Source organism: Epinephelus moara, chromosome 21 (genome assembly GCF_006386435.1).
Source record: "Epinephelus moara isolate mb chromosome 21, YSFRI_EMoa_1.0, whole genome shotgun sequence".
Taxonomy (NCBI): domain Eukaryota; kingdom Metazoa; phylum Chordata; class Actinopteri; order Perciformes; family Serranidae; genus Epinephelus; species Epinephelus moara.
In genome coordinates, this window is record NC_065526.1 from 22,122,419 (window position 1) to 22,141,952 (window position 19,534).

Genomic DNA, 19,534 nt, shown 5'->3' on the forward strand with positions numbered 1-19,534 from the left:
GAAACTCTTCTGTGAGGTGATACAGTTCTGAGGAGAAGAATTGGCCCCACAGATGGGTGTGAAACTCACAATATGTTTTGTTTCATTACAGTGTGCAGATATTTATTTATTTAATCTGTCGTTGTTATGATCAGTTTTTTGTACATATTTGGTTTGTATGTACACTTCCGCTGAAAAAGGAGAAATAAATTAATTAAAATAGAAGTTAGAAAAAGTGTTTCCGGTCTGTCCCGGAAGTAGTTAGTTAGCAATCAGCAACAGCTGTAGTTAGCCGTGTGATTCATGTTGTGATTAAAGGACGCCAAAAACCAAAATGTCAGAGCAAACGTTAACAGTGACAGTTGCATACGGTAATACGGGTTTTCATGTTGTTACACGATAATTACAAGATTATAGATAGATGTATAAATGTAAGTTTACGAACAATCGCTCGAGTAGCTTTGAAGTGGTTAGCTAATGTAGCTATAGCTAGCTCTCTCCAAACATTTTACTGTAGTAGCTAGCTCTCGTGAACGTAGCACAGTTAAATGTTATGCCTTTATACACTATAATATCATTTATGAAGCATTTCCTTTAAATAGATATATAACACTTAGATTTTATTTATTTAAATGTCTTGTTTTTGTAACACTCACATTTGTATATTAATGTTAACTTATTTCACAGCTGCATTTATCAAGAATGTATGAAAGCTATTCGTAATTTGAATATGACTACAGTATATAAATAACAAATAATATCCAAAGTGTAAAACCTGCTGCTTCACTGACCACATAGACTGTAGTATTATGTCTTGAATTTATGATTATTTTTGATAGGAACTCAAATGTAAAGCAAATCCTGTGTAATATCCAGATTATGCTCAGATACTTTGCAATCACAGCATCAAATTATAAGTACTGCTATAATTTTTTCTCCCATTCCAGGGTCTACGAAGCACAGCATCACATTAACCGGCCAGGATGATAGCAAGGGCCCCATTGTCAAAGACCTCTCAGAAGCTCTCACCCAAGCTACTGGAGTTCCTCAAGCCTCACAGAAACTTATCTTTAAAGGTAGACTGTGCGGGGTTCTCTTTTCTTTCACATCCAAGCAAGCTCGTATATCATATTATATAACCAGCTCTCACCTTGCTTTAACTATCCTGCCATTCCAGGTAAATCCCTGAAGGATATGGAGGAGAGTCTGTCCAGCTATGGAATAAAAGAAGGGTGCAAACTCATGCTGATTGGAAAGCGGGTAAGGCCTCTATATGTGTGATATCATTGATGTGTGACTGTGTATTTTAATAAATACTAACAATAATCTACTAACAGAACAGTCCGGAGGAAGAAGCTGAACTGAAGAAGCTGAAAGACATCGAGAAATCTGTGGAGCAGACGGCTAAAAAGCTGGAGAAAGTTGACGGGGAGTTGACTGGACTCAAGAATGTAAGCTATCAATTTTCCTGCAGTGGTGTGCTCTGTTCACCACTATATCTGTATTGATTATCAACCATTTTCTACAGGGCTTCCTGGCCAAAGACCTCCAGGTAGAGGCGTTGGATAAACTAGACCACAGAGTCAAAGTAGCAGCTGAGCAGTTCATGAAGATCCTGGAGCAAATCGATGCTTTGGTGATCTTTTTTCTTTATAGTTTCTTTTCTTATTGTCTCCATTATTGATTGCAGGCCAAAATAAATTTGCAATCTATTTTTGTTCAGGTTTATTTATGTGTATGTTTGTGCCACATGTTACAAACCCTGAAGTGTTTCTTCTTTTAACAGAGTCTTCCAGAGAATTTCAACGACTGCAGAATGAAGAAAAAGGGACTTGTAAAGACGGTGCAGGTAAACTCTTTTTAAGTGCCATCAGAATATTTCAATAGAAAATCATTGCGACTATTGACTAATATAAGTGTAATTTTTTTCTGTCAATAGGATTTCCTGGCGCAGTGTGACAAGATCGAGGCGTGTATATCAGACCACCTAACAAAGATCCAGTCGAAAAACCTTGCCCTGGCTGAATAGAGTTACAAATTCTCCCACATCGTGTGCTATAATTGCTCTGTGAGCAACTGCAAAGTGTACAGAAAGCATCATGTGTGGATGCAATCCTTGTCTATTTATTGTTGGGTTGATGTATGTGAGACAGTCCTTATCACGGAGAATCCTGTGAGCAGAAGGCTGGAGGCTGATGGTGCTGGGATACATTCTCTGCGTTAAAGGGAAGTGCTCCTCGAGATATTGTAACTACAGTCACCCTGTGAAAGGATCAGAGGTGTTTCAAATTGTGTTGATCCCTTTTAAAGCATCCAAAGACAGTGCTGAATCGAACTGCCACAGCCACATGTCCAGTTACTCACAGTGATGTCAGAAAACTATTTCACCACCCAGCATCTCACAAACTGTACCCTAATATAGAGAAGACACTTTTTTTTCATTGTGATGTACCCACGTCAGAGTGCTCCATGTGGCAGTTTGCACACACATGGCCAAAAGTATGTGGACATTAATAGGCTTTAATCCACAATGCTAACAGCTTCCACTCTTCTGGAAATGCTTGTGAAGCATAACTGCATTGATTTGGTGTTAGTCAGCTGCCAGATCATCAGTGAGATCAGGCAATAATGCCGGGCAACGGTGCTCCAGCACTTCCCAGCCGTGCTGGGTGAGTCTGAGGTCATGGCTTTGTGCAGGCCTGTCAAATTTATCACCAAACTGGGAAAACCGCTTCTTCAAGGACCTTGTTTCGACACAGACATCTTAATGTTGTAATAGGAAAGGGTCCTTCATCATGGGCTGTTGTATTATGATTGGAACAAACTGGAACAAATGGGCCAACCACAAACTAGAGCTGACACCATTTGTTCACTGAAAGAAAAATAATCAAGAACTACTTTGATAATCAGTTAATGATTAGTCACGAAAAATGTTCTCTAATTCCAGTTTCTCACTCGAGGACTTGCTGCTTTTCTTCATCTTATGTGATAGTAAACTGAATGATGGGCTTTTAGACACAATCAGTTTGATGGCATCAGAAAAATATGAAGGGCATGTTCCACAACATTTTCCAAACAAAATTATTAATAATCTAATCAAGAAAATAACCATTAGTCCCAACCCTAACCCACGCTATCAAAAATAGACCAACTACATAATGCTGTCCACAGACTTTTGGCCATATGGTGTATATTTATTATTCTACACAGTCAGCACCAAGCCAGCACCATGTTTAATCCAGTGACTGATCCTGTTTAATCACATATCATTGAAATTAATGAGAAGTGTGGAGTTGTTATCACTCTAAGCCTTCACTAAGACTGACATCACATCTATTTTCCTTTGTTTTCAAATAAAACCTTTGAAAAATGAACAGAGCATTGGTGATTCATCTCAGACTACAGTTTTAATCTTTAATTTCCTACAAAATACAAATGATTCAGCAAAACCAAACCAGCCATGATAACAGACTCCTTGTTTCAATTTATTTCCAGTTTTATCCATGAGGGTCTTGTCATACATCTTTACTAGCTTATACAGAACCTTTAGTGGTGTTTTCACAGATGTGCAAATGAGCTTTGAGAGTAGGGGTTGGAGGGGGGTCCAGAGGTACGGTATGGTCCCACAAGCAGCTTGAACATATGACCTTCAGTGAGCTGTACCACAGTGAAACTTGTCGAGAGCCGAATAACAGGATATAGCTGTTCTAACTTGAGTGAAAACACGTGATGTACAGAGCAGACCAGGTCCAGAGCGGCTTCTGTCACTAATCATCTTTGTCCTTTGCACCGTGCTTTAGTATGCGTGTGAATGCTACATAGTTGAAGTTGCCTTTCTTGTCGATGGGCGCCTCTCGAAAGAGCTCGTCCACTTCTTCATCCGTAAACCTGTCGCCCATCGTAGTGAGCAGCTCCCGCAGGTACTCCTCCTGGATGATACCTGTGGGAGAGGTCGATTCATTTATTAGTTGATTTACAGAAAATTGATTGACAGCAATTCAATAATCGATCAACCATTCAAGATATTCATCAACAAAAAATGTCAACAGTTCACTGGTTACAATTTCTTGAATGTAAGAATTGGCCAAGTTTCTGTGTTATACATCTCTGTAATTGACATAAAGCAAAGTTTTTTCTTATTTAAAGAATGGATGGATGTTTATATCAAACAATAAAATACAACAGAAATACAAATATTCCCTTCAACATTTTCTATTTGGACATCAATTACTTTATTATTAAGTAAATCAAGAAAATAAATAGCAAATGAATAAAGACATTCATTTTTCACATTTGTTTGGCATATGAAGACAAAATGATTTATTGGCTACTTAAAGAAACGGCCTATTAATAATTATAATTATAAAGAAAAGTAGACAATTGCAGTATAATCCACGTCCATTTGTGAATTTAGGACATTAAAAAGTGACGCCATTTTTTTTGTTGCCTTTGAAAATTAAGCATTTTAATAAAACAAAAACATCCTGACAACCCTGAGTCTGGAAACACTGAGAAATGAAATGTATAGGACACTTCAGCTCACCTGTGCCCTCCTCGTCGAAGCAGGCAAAAGCGTTTCGAATCACATCCTCAGGATCTGTGCCGTTCAGCTTTTCTCCAAACATGGTTAGAAACATGGTGAAGTTGATTGGGCCTGGCGCTTCGTTCATCATCATCTCCAGATACTCATCTGTAGGGTTCTTACCTGGGAAATGGTAAGAGTAACAAGGAGTTATGACACTCACTCTCACCCACCACCCATGCTGAACATTTGTTGCCTGAGAAAACTGTTCAGTAAAACAGTATTTTTTATTTGGTAAAGGAATAAGACATATTTCACATCACTAAATATGTGTAAATACACTGGTAATTTTACCTAACGAGGCCAGCATGTCATGCAGGTCCTCTTTGTCAATAAAACCATCCCTGTTTTGGTCGATCATGTTGAAGGCCTCCTTGAACTCCTGAATTTGAGACTGGTCAAACATAGCAAACACATTGGAGGTGGCACGCTGAGGACGCTTCTTGGTGTTCTTTCCCTTGGCCCTTTTGCTCGACATGTTGGCAGTTGGTAGGTCACCCCCTCCTGTAATACAGAGGATGGGAACGGTGTCAGCTAGAACTTGACAGAATGATCTAAAATCTGTATCACTGTTGTTAAATTAATCTCAATAAAAATGTTGGTATGATAGGTATTTATGTTCCTTCTTATTCTGGTTTATATTTTTGCCTGGATTGATAATAGTAACATTATGATCATGGCGCCATTCTTCAGATATGGCTTAATAAATCCAGGCTATGATCATGTTAGCTAAACATTCTTGTTGTTGTGAACACAGTTGTTAGAAAATAAAAGGCAACAAGAGTGGAGAGCAGAAAAACAACTGGACAAATTTCTAGCATCCATCCACCCATTTTCATCTGCTTATCTGGGGCCAGGTCGTGGGGGCAGCAGGCAAAGCAAAGCATCCCAGAAATCCCTCTCCCCCATGACGCTTTCCAGCATCTCCTGGGGGACCAGGGCGTTCCCAGGCCAGATGAGATATGTAATCCCTCCAGTGTGTTCTGGGTCTACCCCAGGGTCTCTTACCAGTAGGATGTGCCTGGATCACCTCTAACGGGAGGCACCATTAATTATTCAAAGAACAAGTTAGATTGTGAAATTGGTTCTAATTGAATTAAACGGAATTAATTGTTTCAACCATCTATACAACTTAAGGACTCCGCATGAAAATATCATAAGTGATATCCATATTTTCTGGTTCCACTGGCAACAGCTTAGGTTTTGTTGCAAAATTGGGTGGGACACATGAAACATTTCCTGCATTTTGGTTAATTTTTATGCACCAATTTGTGCTTTTTCTGCATTAATTTGTGGTGTTAAATCTTTAATTTTGTCCTAATAAAGACTTCTGCTACTTTCATGTTCTTAGTAAGGAAGAGGGCAAGTGAATATGCTCTAAATATTGAGGGTAAAATGTCCTCTGCGTCCCCTCTGTAATCTACACCTAGGTCCAATGGTTATGACAAGTAAAAATGAATTCACGTGTAGGGGTTCACCTTGAAAATGTGTCATCATCATAAATGTCATCGTGGATGAGACAGCACTTTTGTAAGTTTGAGCATAAGGATGGGGTTTTCTTAATTTTAAACTGAAGTTAACAAAGAGCAGGGCAGGGCCCAGGTTAGAGATGTGGACCACATCTGAACAATTGTTAAATGGCAGTTAATATTTCTTAATTAAGTTGATTCTGGTAATTTGCATATTAATAACTGCAAAGAGGACATTTAACTTGGTCAGAGAACCAGAATCAACTCGGTAAAATGAGTTTACTGCCCAGCAACCTGTCACAAACACATGATGTCAGCGTTAGCCTGCCACACATTAGCCAACAACAACAAACAGAAACTGTTATTTATTGATGTGATCAAAGTAAGTTCCTATGTTTGTATTACAACAATACATTTTTGCTTTTCAGCATATCAACTTCAGAAGTCTCAGCTAGCGTTAACTAAACATTTTATCTACTAGCTAACATTACTTAGCTAACGTTAGCCCCATGTTGACCTCAATACCTGAATGACCAGATGACCAGACTAGCTTTAGCGAGCTAAGCTGAACCAATTCAAATGAAAAACGCCAACTTTCTGTGGCCTCAACGTGCACAAGATGTCAAACACAATAATTAAACCACTCACCTCAGAAAATAAAAGCGTTATCACCAAATGGCTGTACAAACAGCTACCAGAGCATCCACAGGATGATGAACGAAAAGAGCCACCATCAATGTTTTATTTCCTCTTTCCCAAACTGACCAATCACAGCCGAGCTGGACGGAGCCAACGGATGGACTGTACCATCTTCTCCTCACATCTACGTGTTTATATATCTGTGTTTTTACATTTAAACAGACGTGCTAGCTAAATATTGATAAATGAGATACTTTAAAAAAGTGTGTGAGTATTTTTACAGCTCTCATCTTATCTTTGTATTTGTCCAAACGACCTGCGCTGTAGTTTAAGTACTCCACCACTAGGCGGTAGCAGTTACCAACAAAAGTACCCAAAGCGTTACCATGAGCTTGATTTTGCTGCGATTCTGCCTTAGTATCCAATTATGGCGTGTTAGAGCGACTAGTAGGCTAAATAATTTTGCACTACAGAGTGACAGCATATTGGTCACAGACAAGTAAGGCAGGAAACTGAAATGGAAGTTCAGAGCAACATTTACAGTGCTATATTATCGCATTTTCGTGCAGCCATTAGAGTAGTCCGGTGAACACACGTCTAAACAGATGAGTCCTAGCAATTCATGTCATCCCATTCACCACTGAAATATTGCAGCTCTTCTACCAACCCCTACTAATTTATTAGACATACTAGAAACCACTTCATTTCCCCCTTAAGTGCAGCCTAGAGTGAAGGGCCAGGCCCAGCAGAGGCTCCTCAGCTCGCCTGGCCCTTCTCATGGTCTAAATTTAAAGCCGTCCCAGCCTTAAAAGGTCGTGACGGTGTCTTGTGCATTCTGCCGAGTGGCAGCATTATTTTTGTTCAGTGGACTCCCGTCCTGTCCGCTGCCCCTCACCCTGCTGCTTTGCCCGGATCTGGATTCGCTTTAGCTACTTTGGGAATTAACACACCCTTTCTCTGACTTTCAACTGTGGATTGGTGAATTTCTAATTGTGGTGAGTGACTTTTTTTCCCCCTCAATTGATAAGTCTAAGGAACTGTTCTCACTTGTGTCATCTGATCATCTTTTCAAATCTTCAATCACTAAGGCATGAGGCCTTCTTTTAACCACTTTATATTTTGATTTAATGTGTTTAACTCAGATATTGTCATTGTCCCTTATACTAACTGGGTTTTGTCCATCTATAGCTACTGTGTCCTTGTAGACTAGATTGCATGTGTCACAGAGTGTAAAAGAAGAGCTGATCTACTCCATTAACATTCACTTAACCTCAAAACAAGAAGCTTTTATGACTCAGATCCCTTTATGCCCTCTGTGCCCTCATAGCTCACATATCCGGTTTACTGTTTGCATCTCTTTGTAAATAAGGAGTCATACAGTCCATGCTGCCTGTTGTAGGTGTTGCTGAAGGACATACCCATTATAAAATACATCTTTAAGGTCTATTTTCATTAACTACAGATCTTACCTTTTTGATCTGTGGTTACATCATGACAGGCCTGTGCCCAGTGGGGGCTGCTCATGTTTTCAAGATGCCTTGTATCAGGGTGTCTGCACGTCCTTGAACAGTGTTAAAATGTTCAAATGTGAATTTGTGAGGTCTTAACTACTACAAACATTTTATCTAATTTCATGTATCCATTTTTACTGTCTTTTTGTGTAAATGGTTAAGCCTTTCTATGTATAAGTCCACAATGTTACAAATCTTTAAAGAACAATAATACTGTAATTTTACTTCATATTTGCACTTACCTGTTGGCAAAATGTAGAATGACTTAACTTAATATTCCTATAAAACACTTAACTTTGCACAAGACCACATATATATGACTTGCCTACAATACTTACCTGCAATGTTTAGATAAGTTAAACATGATAAGTCCAAAAATCTGTCCTAAATTTGGTTTAAAGGTGTCTTGAACAGGTGTTAAAAGGCATTAAATTTAACTGTCTGATACCTGTAGACACACTGTGTATGACTTGGGCAGTGGGCTTAAAGGTGAAATGATTAGTCAACTGATAAATTGATGAATCCACAAAAGGTAATGATTATTATGATAAATTGTAGTCATGCTTTAGAGCAAAGAAATTCTGAAATTCACTCTCAGATATTTGCTTGTTTTCTGTGACAACTGAATGTCTCTGGGCTTTGGGTCAAACAAAACAGGCAGTTTGAATATGTCAACACTGGCTTTAGGAAATTGTGAAGACAAGATTTTATTATTCATTAAATTTATTCAGTTAAGCCAAAAAAATATTCAACAGCTTAACTACCTGAGTGTAGTAGTCTATTACTTGTACATCTAGACTGTTGTTACATATTGATTAAAGCCTTAAATTAACATTTACCTCTGGATGTTCTCATCAGTTACACTTTAAGTTCATAGCTTTTATGATTCCACCTTTGGAGGTGATAGTCTTTTAAATTCTCAGATTATCTTTAAAAACACCAAAGACACACATAGAGCGTTGAGAAATCTATGCTGCCACAATTTATGTACTACTTGCTGCTTTTTCACTTAACACCGTAGAAGTAGATCTAAACTCTTTAACTGCTCCCAAAAAACAAAAATCATAACGCCATCTTAACAACTTCACCATCATATTTCTAATACCTAATCACCATCCCCTGACCTAAACTAACCCCAAATTTAGAAATCAATCTGAAATGATAACATTGAGATTGATTTTCAGAGCTGGTTAAAGTAAAGAACAGTCAACATTAAAGTTGGCGGAGTGGCCCTCGGGATGTCAGGATCAGTACAAGTGACGCAGAAGCTGCAGCGTCTGCACCAGCAGCAGGAGCAGCAGCAGCAGCATCAGCAGCATCACTATGAGAGCCGCTCTTACCTGAGCACCAAGTCGTCTGTTAGCAAGAAGTCGTTCGCGGCTTACAAGACCACCAGCCGTCGGTAAGAGGGTGAGAGTGACCCAGACGAAAGGTCCAAAATACTTACGAGATGGTTGATATTTGAAAAACTGTTAAAAATAACAGCGGGGTCCTCTTAATGTGACCTGCCACTTCCGTAAGCTCGGAAATGGTGAATGCATTCAAGCAGACCTCTTTCAAATATTCAACACTGTACTTTGGGCCTGGTGTGAAGTGTGTTCGGCAGCAGGAGCGAAAAAACATGCAGCTTAAAGTGTGTTTTTATGTAGAGCAGGTGTTGTCTCTCTGATGTTCATCTTTTATGATATCAGGGGAGCACATATTGTTCTCTTCAAAGGCTGTTGCAGGACAGCATTTTTTATTCCTTTGGGTCAAGTCAAGTCACAAGCCCTTATATGCAAAATAGAAATCAAGACATGAGTCTCTCAGGTCTCTGAATACTGACCACCAAAGTGATTGCTCATGGTGGGAATGATTGGGTCTCTGTAAATTAGAGAGTATAGACCAGACCTGCTCTGTATGAAAAATGCCCTGAGATAACTTTTGTTATATGAATAAAACTGACTTGACTTGACTTGACCGATACCAGTATAATTTTTCTTTCAAAACTCCTTTACTTGTGTTTTACAAAGCTTAAAGCAAGTAATTTCAATGCAAATGCCTAAGAATTGAATATGCAGTTACACAGTTATACAATTTTACTGTTCCAGGATTTTACCAGGTCAAAATTTGATGTTGCTCTCAAAACTTGTGTCAATTCAGGTTTTCAGGGAATCTAGTTTTACGTAAGTCTAATCTCAAAGTGGTGAATTTAAAGTTGCTTAAGTTGGAGTCTCGTCCATGTCTCAAGTCTACAATTTAGCACTGTTTGTGTCTATTAAATCTAAGTAGCAATTGTAAGATGCTCATGTATTTAATGTAAAGAGCATCATTATGTTTATTTATTTTAATTTGCATCATTTACAAGTAGTCTGAGGCTAAGTGCCATCTCTGTGTGAAATCTCTGGATGAAATGAACTTAAGTATCTCAGGCTTTTGGATTGTTGACTGGACAAAATAAGCAAGTTGAAGACATCAGCTTGCAAATTGCACTGTGTTTTTTTCACCACTTTATGATATTTTAGAGACCAAAAAGTAGATTGGTCAACCAAGAATATAATCAGCAGATGAATCAGTGATAAAATAATTGTTATACAGAGATATATTTCCTCACTCTTTTCAGCCTTAAAGCTAGTTAGTAACTTTTATGGAAATAACTTTGTGTCATATTTGCAATGGTCACTGTATTCTGGAAATTGTACATGAGACAGATAATCTGTGGAAAATGTCATGTCGCTTCTCCCCTTCCTACTGCTTCTAATGACATCTGCTAGCATCTATCGTGGTGCATTGAAAACAGCCAATCATAGTCAAGGAGTCTCTAACACAGCTGTCAATCATGTAACTACAGCTCGTGAACTGCGGTCAAACTGTTAAACTAGGCAGCGCTGATCAAACATGACTCAAGGTTCTATTACTGCATTGCTTGTTTCTAACCTCCAGTGTTTTCAGAAACATACTTGTGTACTGTTTAGCTGTTAAATGAGAAAGTTGGTGACTTGGCCACCATGTTGGAAATAGTCAAGCAGAAAACACAGCACCGCCCACCAGCTGGACAAACGTTCTCATTTTACAGCTAAACAGTACACTAAAGGAGCGCCCATTAGCTCATGAGGTAAAGCAGGCACCCCGTGTGCAAAGGCTCTGTTCTTGCCGCAGCTGCCACAGGCTGGTTTCCAGCCCCTTGCTGCATGTTGTCCACCCTCTTCTTCCCACCTTCATGCTAACTGTACTGCCAAATAAAGGCAAAGAAGCCCTGAAAAATATATCTTTTAAAAACAGTACACTAAAATATGTTTCTGAAAACAGGCGAGAAATGCAATAACAGAATCTTGATTCATATTTGGTCAGCGCAGCCTAGTTTGACTGCAGTTCATGAGCAGTAATGACATGATTAGCAGCTGTGTTACAGACTCCTCAACTCTGATTTTTTTTGTTCCCATGCAGTCATGCCATTAGAAGCAATACAAAGCAATAGAGTGGGCAGTGGAATATGATTTTTTTTCCCCACAGATTATCTGTCTCATTTAGGCCTAGTGCTGTGTGAATATAGTGACAGTTTCAGCAAATATAATAATAATATTTTTGATAAAAGTTACCAACTACAGCAGCAATAAATGTGCAAAATCAAGGACATCTCTAGACATAATAGTTATTAAACCTGTAATTGCTATACATGGATACAATGGATACAATTTTCATTTAATTTTCTCTGTAAAATTCTGTGTTCGAATCAAATAAGGTTTGATTAAAGTAAAGTCTGGTGTTAATGTTGTGTGAAAGGAGCACTGTCAGTCAAACAGCACCTTAGAGTCATCTGTTTATGTATGTATGGTGTCACTAACTCTTGTCCACATGTAGTGTAGTCATGTCTTTGTCCTTCAAGCTGCAGGGCTCAGTGTACATGTTGGAACCATGAGAGCTTTCTAAACGGGGTTGGGGAAGGAATTTCAGCTGCAGTGAATGGCTGCCAGATATATTCATGGACAGTCAAGCTATTTCTGTGAGCAGGACATGAGACGTTGCCATTAAGGCCGACTGTAAAGACACTGTATGGAAGTCATGAAATTGTAATCGGTTACTCTGGCTTCCATGGGCGTTTAATAGTTAATATCTCTTGGGGCAATATGGGCATATACTGGTCAGGTTGTCAGTGTTATCATTCTCCTTAGATATTTGTAACTAGTCCTTTACCTTGTGTCTGTTGATTGCATAAAAAGTTTCCAATTGGTACTTCTGTGATTTGAATCTGAAGATTGACACATACTGTAGCTTCTCGACAGCTTTTATCAGCAGTAAAACTTTTTGTACCTTTGACTTTCTTTCACACTAAACCAAAGACTTCCTCAGAACACACCTGGTGAGTCAGCAGTATAAATAACTTCTTGACACTGCAGAAATCGTTTGTGAGACTCTCTCCATCTGTCTGTCTCCGCTGTGCGTTCAGCCCCTTCCATCGACTTGATCCCGCCTCGTCTGTATGGAATAGAGTTTTATCAAAGCCGTGTTACGCCGCTACTCCTCTAGGCCAAATGGATAGGCTAGGAAAGACTTGGAAGAGATTATGAGTGAAAGCAGGGCTTTAAAATGAACCTTTCCACCCCGCTGCATATCCACCAGTTTCCGGCTCCATTTATAAATCCAGCTGACAATAGGGAGGCCTGAGAGGCTGATAGGTAAATGAGTCAGAGTGTAATGTGGGTCAGGGACCTTGAGGATGGACAGAAATACTTCTTTCATTTCTAAGTAACTGGACTATATACTCTGAATATGTCTTTATATAACTAGCATGCTTGTTTAAAGTTTTATAAATGCAGAGAGTGTATAGAGAGTATTTTTGTCATAAAATAATGTAGAAAATTGCAAAGGAAGATCAGTGTGTTTTTTTTTAGTGCTTTCTAATAGATTTAGTGTCAATAAAACAACAAAAATATATAAATGATCAAAACAAAATGATATATCAGTCCATCTGCAGCTCCAAGTCCCGAGTTGTTACTACTGATGATGTAAATCTTTGATGTAAAATTTACAGCAGCAGGACTGTGTTTGTGGGATTGACTCAGAGTACACTACAGAGCCCATGGCAATGATAAAACATGTCATCCAGTGCAATAGTGTGGCTTATTTACATGTTTTTAATAGTTATTGTGCAACAAGATACATCAGTCTTTGGCCACGCAGACAACACTAATAATAGGATTAAAATCATTGATGATGCTTCATGGGGTTTATTAATGTGCAGTGTGGCTTCTGTGTAGAAAATAATACACCATAAGCGCTATTTGGAAACACCATATGATGTATGTTGGTGTTTGTGTAATCATTGTCTTCTTACCTCTAAGCCTGAAGACTACTGTGAAGACAGAGAAGGGGCAGGAGGTAGTTAAACTGAGCCCGCTACCCAAGAGAGCCAAACGCACCTACCTGGCGATGGACTTGGACAAGGAAGTTATCGGCTATGTCATTCCCGTATTCAGAGCCAAGTGAGTGAGAACACAGCAAAACACTGACAGAGTGTTGTCCCAAAAATGCAAATAATTAATGCTGACGAGCAATGATGTACATTTTCTACACTAAATGAGATATCTTCCTTTCTCCGTAAGTCTAAACTGCGCTCACATGTTGGTGGTTTGTTGTGCACCAGTCATGAGGTTGTTCGTGGTCTGATGGAGGCTCGGGAGGAAGATATGACGGAGGAGGGGATTAGCTATGTGGCCATGAGGAACCTGTTTGTGAGGGAGGCCAGGGAGGCTATGGAGGTTAGAGTGGAGAAGAAAACCAGATCAACGCATATCAGGGAGTCTGCTGAACGCATGAGACTGGGCCAGACGGTAAAGCCTTTTTTTTTTTTTTCTTGTTGTGTCCATTTTCAGATGAATCTCTCACATGAATGAGCTTTATATGATAGTCGGGCTTTACTCTCTTGCTGTAGATGGAGGAGTGGACAGAGTTCCGTAGGAAAATGAACCCAGACAGCCTGATGCACCCTCCAGAGTTTATCATCAAGCCCCGTGGACAGACTGTCTGGGAGGGCAAGACAGTCAAGCTGCACTGCACTGTGGCTGGATGGCCTAAACCTAGGGTTGCTTGGTAAGATATATGTTCCAGATTCACTGGTTCCCCACCTTCTCTGAGTCACGAGAAAAAAAGGCTCATCAGTCATGTGTGTGTCATAGAGAAGTTTCCACCCAAAGCTCTCGTCATCAGCCAAATCTATTTTCCATGAACTCGTACACTCCTGGGCAATTACACACTCTGATGACAACGGTGGAAATAAACCAGCCGTCTTTCTCCTGTCTTTAAGGTACAAAAACAATGTGCTCATTGATGCCAAGGCCCATCCTGAGAAGTACACCACCGAGAGCAATTACAACATGCACTCCCTGGAGATCAAGAAGTAGGTAATCATTCAGCTCACACTGCACGGCCCGGTTAGGATTAATGAGATGTACCCAAAACATGCACATCACCCCAGACTGAATGCTTCATGTTGGAAATATTCTGCAGCGTGCCAAATGCAAATGAGATGCTGGTAATTCACCACGTCTGCACGTTTTGTTTTCAGCTGTGATTTCCTCGACACCGCTCAGTATCACATCTCTGCCCTCAATGTGAAAGGGAACTCCTCTGCTGTGGCCTCTATTGTTGTCAAAAGTAGGTAACTGTTTGTTCTTGCAGATTATTGCTGCCTCCTTCTCTGCAGCTGCTCCCCTCTCCTCCTATTAGAGGTCAAAGTTTAAAGGTGCAACAGTTGTGTCTAGTCAGGATCTGGCTTTAGTAAAGTCCTAAAGCTCATGCTTACATGTGAAATGATTTTTGTGCCAACAGTGTTTACTTAACTGTTGTCAAGTCACTGAAATCTGATACAACAATGTCACTGGACAATATATTTCTCTGCAGGGTACCAGGAGGGCAAGGAAGCAGGCCCACTTGATCCTAAACCACGTGAGTCACTTTAAAGAATTTTCTTTAGTTATAACGGAAGGCCAGGCAACTTGATTTGTGTATTACAATTCACATTTCACATACAGAGGGTAAATTAATGTGTGTTAATGTGTAATGTGAAAGGCACAGAGTGGTGCGGGGATGATGTGTTTTTTGCAGGCCAACCAGGAAGTTAGCATCACCCCAGTTTCCTCAACAAAAATCCAACAGGATTTTTCCATAGGATTTTGGATTATTGCAGAAAATAAGTTCTGCAGCAAGCAAAAGTTTATGATACTTACATTTTGTTTAACAAAATAATCACAAATGAACATCACTTTATTTCATTGAGCCACTCAGAGCTACAAAAATTCACAAGTGGGGTATTTTTTGATGTATTTTATGTTGTAAAACAAATATGAAAGTCTCCTAAGCTTGTGTTCAACACAGAACTTATTTCAGGCATCTAACCAAAATCCCATTGAGAAAAAAAAAACACTGACTACTAGACAAGGGAACCAGAAGTACAAAAATGGTAACTCATCTCTAGGTTTTAGGACTCATTCTTGCAGCGCTTTATTGCTCTTTGTTACAAAGTCTCCAGTCTCCCTCTGTGTTTTAGCGTCTTTCAGCTCATTTTTTTCATCAGCCAAAAGTGCTATATCGTAGGCAGCTGGACTTGCTTGCGTTTCTTGAAGACGATTCGCCTCTGGTGACTGGTGCAGAGTTGCAGGCACATGGAGTTTAAAGCCTGCGACTCCAGTCACTTAGAACTGAAGAAGCCTCTTGGATGAGAGGTGAAACGTCTTCAGGAAACTGAAGCAAGTCCAGTTGTCTACGATATAGCACTTACGATTACCATGACCTGGATGAATAGCAGATAGCTGTTTAAAGCTCTAAAAATCCAGTGTACTTAGTAGATATACAAAGCTAGTGACTAGCAGGTGAATACAGTTCAGCATTTAGCAGCTAAAGAGCCAGATATTTTTACGCTGGTGGAGCTGGTGGAGACCAAAACCAAGCTAAAAGGAGAGTAAATGTTGGGCAAAAACACAGCTTCAAATGAATGATAATATATGTACAAAAAAAACACATTCATCGTGAGGTAATAAAGTGTCAGTTTTGTGTTTACAGCTTATTGCCCTGCACCAAAGTGTTCAAAAAGTCTATTAATGCAGGTTCAATAGTAGTGGTTTTAATTTCTGTATTTTGTTCTATGCAGATGGTTACAGCCCTGAACATGGTGTCACCTTTGAAACAACCATCATTGACAAATTCGAAGTGGCCTTTGGCCATGAAGGCGAGACACTGAGTCTGGGCTGCACTGTCATCATTTATCCCACTGTGAAAAATTACCAGCCAGAAGTTGTGTGGTACAGAAATGGTAAGTAGGAAAATACAAAGAAATTTGGTTGTCAGATTCCTTTACAGCCACTGTTTCTAAGCAGTCCACTACATGTATCTAGTTACATGTCTTCTGTGTTTGACCTCTCCCATCAGCTGTCCCCTTGAAGCCCTCCAAATGGGTGCACACCCACTGGTCTGGGGATCGTGCCACACTCACACTTGTTCACCTCAACAAGGAAGATGAGGGCATGTACACCCTGCGCGTCAACACCAAATCTGGCTTTGACTCCTACTCTGCTTATGTGTTTGTCAGAGGTAAGGTGCCCTGATGGATATTTTCCCTGAAGCTGATTTCATTACAAGTGGAGGGACTGTTGAAATGCAGCTTTTTAGTTTTGTATTACATTGAAAATAAATGTGCTGAATTGTACGGTCTTGAACAACAGGGTTATATGCAGTAAAGCAGCACATTACAGATGACCTCACACACTGACATGTTCGGGAACCATTCAGTTCTGCTGTATCTTTAAGTGACACAACGCTCTCACTGAGGTGTTTGGTTTCCTCTGAGGAATGTTGCCTCTATATCTGTCTGCATGTCAGAAAAGTCGGCACAGAGAGTGTGATCTGAAATAACAATCAGCAGGTGTGTGCATAAGAGCGAATCTTCAGAATCCAGTTTAATGTTACCAAGATATAACCTAATCTACCACAGCTACAGTGCTGCCACACATGCTGTACTGTAATGGAGTAAGTAGGTCAGAAAATGGAAGCTGAGTATGTAATGGAGATCAGCCTAATTTAGAAACAGCACTGCTCACAAGTGTGCCTGCGCCTTGCTCTGCCAGATGCCGATGTGGAGGTGGAGGGGGTTCCCGTGGCCCCCCTGGATGTGCGCTGTCATGATGCCAACAAGGACTATGTGGTGGTGACCTGGAAGCAGCCAGCGGTGGAGGGCAGCAGCACCATCCTGGGATACTACATCGACAGGTTGGGCAGCTCACTCTGTCTTTTATTACGTGAATTGTTTGCCAAGAAATTATCATTCAGTTTCATCTGTTTATTTTGGCCGTGATACAATCCTACCTACAGGGTATACTGGTCTATATGATGCTGTTCCTAAAGGGGAACACCACCTAAATTAATATGTCTCCAACATGTTATTTTGAAGACCTAGGAAAGTTCAATCAAAAATCAGGGAAGTAAGTCTCAAATTTGTGATATCATAGGGTGTAAAGTCTAAATCTTCTCCACAGACTATGAATGGGAGCTGGATTTTTGTTGTCTTTTTTAGCTCCAAATGAGCTTTATTATATTGTAGTGTTTGCAGTTCATTGTCTATGGCACCCCATGACATCACACATTTGAGTTTTAGCTCCCTAGTTTTTGAATTTGGGAAAGAGTTGTTCATGTTAACTGTTATTTTTGGACTGTCTTATAGTACGTGTCCACAGAATTTTCACGCTTCCCATTCATTGTCTGCCCAAGCAGACATACAATGCATTCTGGTAGCACTGTGTTGCCTTACAAGAGATGGGACATCCGTTTTTAGTTGAAGCTAAGTCACTTCATGTGAATCAGGGGTGTCTAGCGCGAGTCACCACCTCTGGAAATCTTTAATAACTTTTTAAATAACTCTTGTCGATCTAAAATGAAGACCGATTCAGCAACTTCATGGCGTATTTCTCACCTCAAATGTTTTTAGGAACATGTTTTAGTGAACTGTTTTCATAAGAGACACTTTCCCAAAGAGGCAATGGGAGCAGGCAGCCAACGAGCCTACTGGCACGCCCAGCATGTGTCCAGTGCCGGGAAACAACGTGACCCCTCATGTCGAAAACACCCCTGTGAACATGTACCTTTTAAACCAAACAAAAAACCATGTATGAATTTTGAAAATAGGTGTACTTCCCCTTTAACTAATCCTGCAAACTTGTGACACTAGCCTAAATTCCTCTTATATTACCACCAAACTGCCATCTTGACAAATAAACGTCACCTTCCAGATGACTCCCACACACACCTCTACCTGTCCACTGTAGCTGTCAGTCAGTCCCTGTGAATTGCAGTGTTGCATGTGGTGTTAATCCATCTAATATATTTGTGTTTTTCTGTGCAGGTGCGAGGTTGGCACACACCACTGGGCTCAGTGCAATGACGTCCCAATCAAGTACGCCCGCTTCCCCGTCACAGGACTGGTGGAGGGGCATTCTTACATCTTTAGGGTGCGGGCCTTGAACAAGGCAGGAGTCAGCCGTCCATCCCGTGTCTCTGATGCCGTGGTTGCTATGGATCCGTCTGACAGAGCCCGACTCAGAGGTGAGAGGCACACCTGCTGACGCACTGCAACAAAGCCAACAACTGCACTGTTTTCATGTATTTCTTATATTTTCCCCAACAGCTGGCCCCTTAGCTCCTTGGACTGGGATGATCAAGTTTACAGAGGAAGATCCCACTGGTATGACAGCTTCAAACTCTTATATTGATGGTAGAAGGAAAGAAATACATTAAAGGGGACTATTTTGCTCATTTTCAGGTTCCTACTTACTATTTGATCGTGGGTTTTGTATGAAAACATGATTATATCCCTTGAACTATAGAAAATAGTATTGTCTTGGTGTCAGCATTGACATTTTTTACATTTTAACCAGCCTAAAGGACGTGAGTACACATCACTTAGTTGAAGTGACTTCCTTCATATCAGTGCTTTCCTCTTGCCTCCTCAGTGGGTGTTGTCCCCGGAGAACCCTCTGATGTTGTGGTTACCGAGGCAACCAAGAGCTACGTGGTGCTTGCGTGGAAGCCCCCAATCCAGAGAGGTCATGAAGGAGTCATGTATTACATTGAGAAGGTGAGGAGAAACGGTAAACACATGATATCAGTGATGAGGAGTTGACACTTCAAAGCACGCATTCGCCTTATTTTAAGCCACAGGATAAATATTTTGAGAACAGCTGCTATAAGAAGCCCCTATGACCTCTTACAGGTTGTTGTTTGATTATAGTACTACTGATATGTGATGACTATTATGTGGAAGCTTGAGCCCCCTTTTACCTTTCCTTTTATATACTGCACAGTGCTTTCTGCAGCTATACTGACACTCA

General features: G+C 40.2%; 3 protein-coding genes across 4 annotated transcripts in view; 2 read left to right on the top strand and 1 right to left on the bottom strand.

The window, feature by feature from the left end:
• The first annotated feature begins 221 nt into the window (after positions 1-221).
• bag1 (BCL2 associated athanogene 1) lies at positions 222-3,351 on the top strand. Its single transcript, XM_050032815.1, has 7 exons — positions 222-350; positions 927-1,055; positions 1,157-1,239; positions 1,317-1,430; positions 1,508-1,615; positions 1,766-1,828; positions 1,919-3,351. The coding sequence occupies exons 1-7, from the start codon at positions 314-316 to the stop codon at positions 2,006-2,008; spliced, it is 624 nt and encodes a 207-aa protein (XP_049888772.1). The 5' UTR covers positions 222-313; the 3' UTR covers positions 2,009-3,351.
• A 16-nt stretch (positions 3,352-3,367) lies between these two features.
• Positions 3,368-6,831, bottom strand: myl12.2 (myosin, light chain 12, genome duplicate 2). The gene is made up of 4 exons (XM_050032816.1): positions 6,679-6,831; positions 4,856-5,065; positions 4,523-4,684; positions 3,368-3,919 (listed from the first exon to the last, which is right to left on the bottom strand). The coding sequence occupies exons 2-4, from the start codon at positions 5,037-5,039 to the stop codon at positions 3,747-3,749; spliced, it is 519 nt and encodes a 172-aa protein (XP_049888773.1). The 5' UTR covers positions 5,040-5,065; positions 6,679-6,831; the 3' UTR covers positions 3,368-3,746.
• A 693-nt stretch (positions 6,832-7,524) lies between these two features.
• myom1a (myomesin 1a (skelemin)) overlaps positions 7,525-19,534 on the top strand; it is a 31,974-nt gene continuing 19,964 nt past the window's right edge. Inside the window, exons 1-14 of one of the 2 annotated variants that reach the window (XM_050033311.1) lie at positions 7,526-7,664; positions 9,365-9,582; positions 13,502-13,642; positions 13,804-13,990; positions 14,092-14,249; positions 14,464-14,556; positions 14,725-14,813; positions 15,060-15,104; positions 16,306-16,467; positions 16,584-16,745; positions 17,279-17,420; positions 18,550-18,749; positions 18,832-18,888; positions 19,157-19,281. In XM_050033311.1, coding sequence (XP_049889268.1) covers positions 9,419-9,582; positions 13,502-13,642; positions 13,804-13,990; positions 14,092-14,249; positions 14,464-14,556; positions 14,725-14,813; positions 15,060-15,104; positions 16,306-16,467; positions 16,584-16,745; positions 17,279-17,420; positions 18,550-18,749; positions 18,832-18,888; positions 19,157-19,281 — 1,725 coding nt within the window. In that variant the 5' untranslated portion in view covers positions 7,526-7,664; positions 9,365-9,418. Of the gene's footprint in view, positions 7,665-9,364; positions 9,583-13,501; positions 13,643-13,803; positions 13,991-14,091; positions 14,250-14,463; positions 14,557-14,724; positions 14,814-15,059; positions 15,105-16,305; positions 16,468-16,583; positions 16,746-17,278; positions 17,421-18,549; positions 18,750-18,831; positions 18,889-19,156; positions 19,282-19,534 lie in introns of both variants that reach the window. The other variant, XM_050033312.1, reaches the window with a different exon arrangement.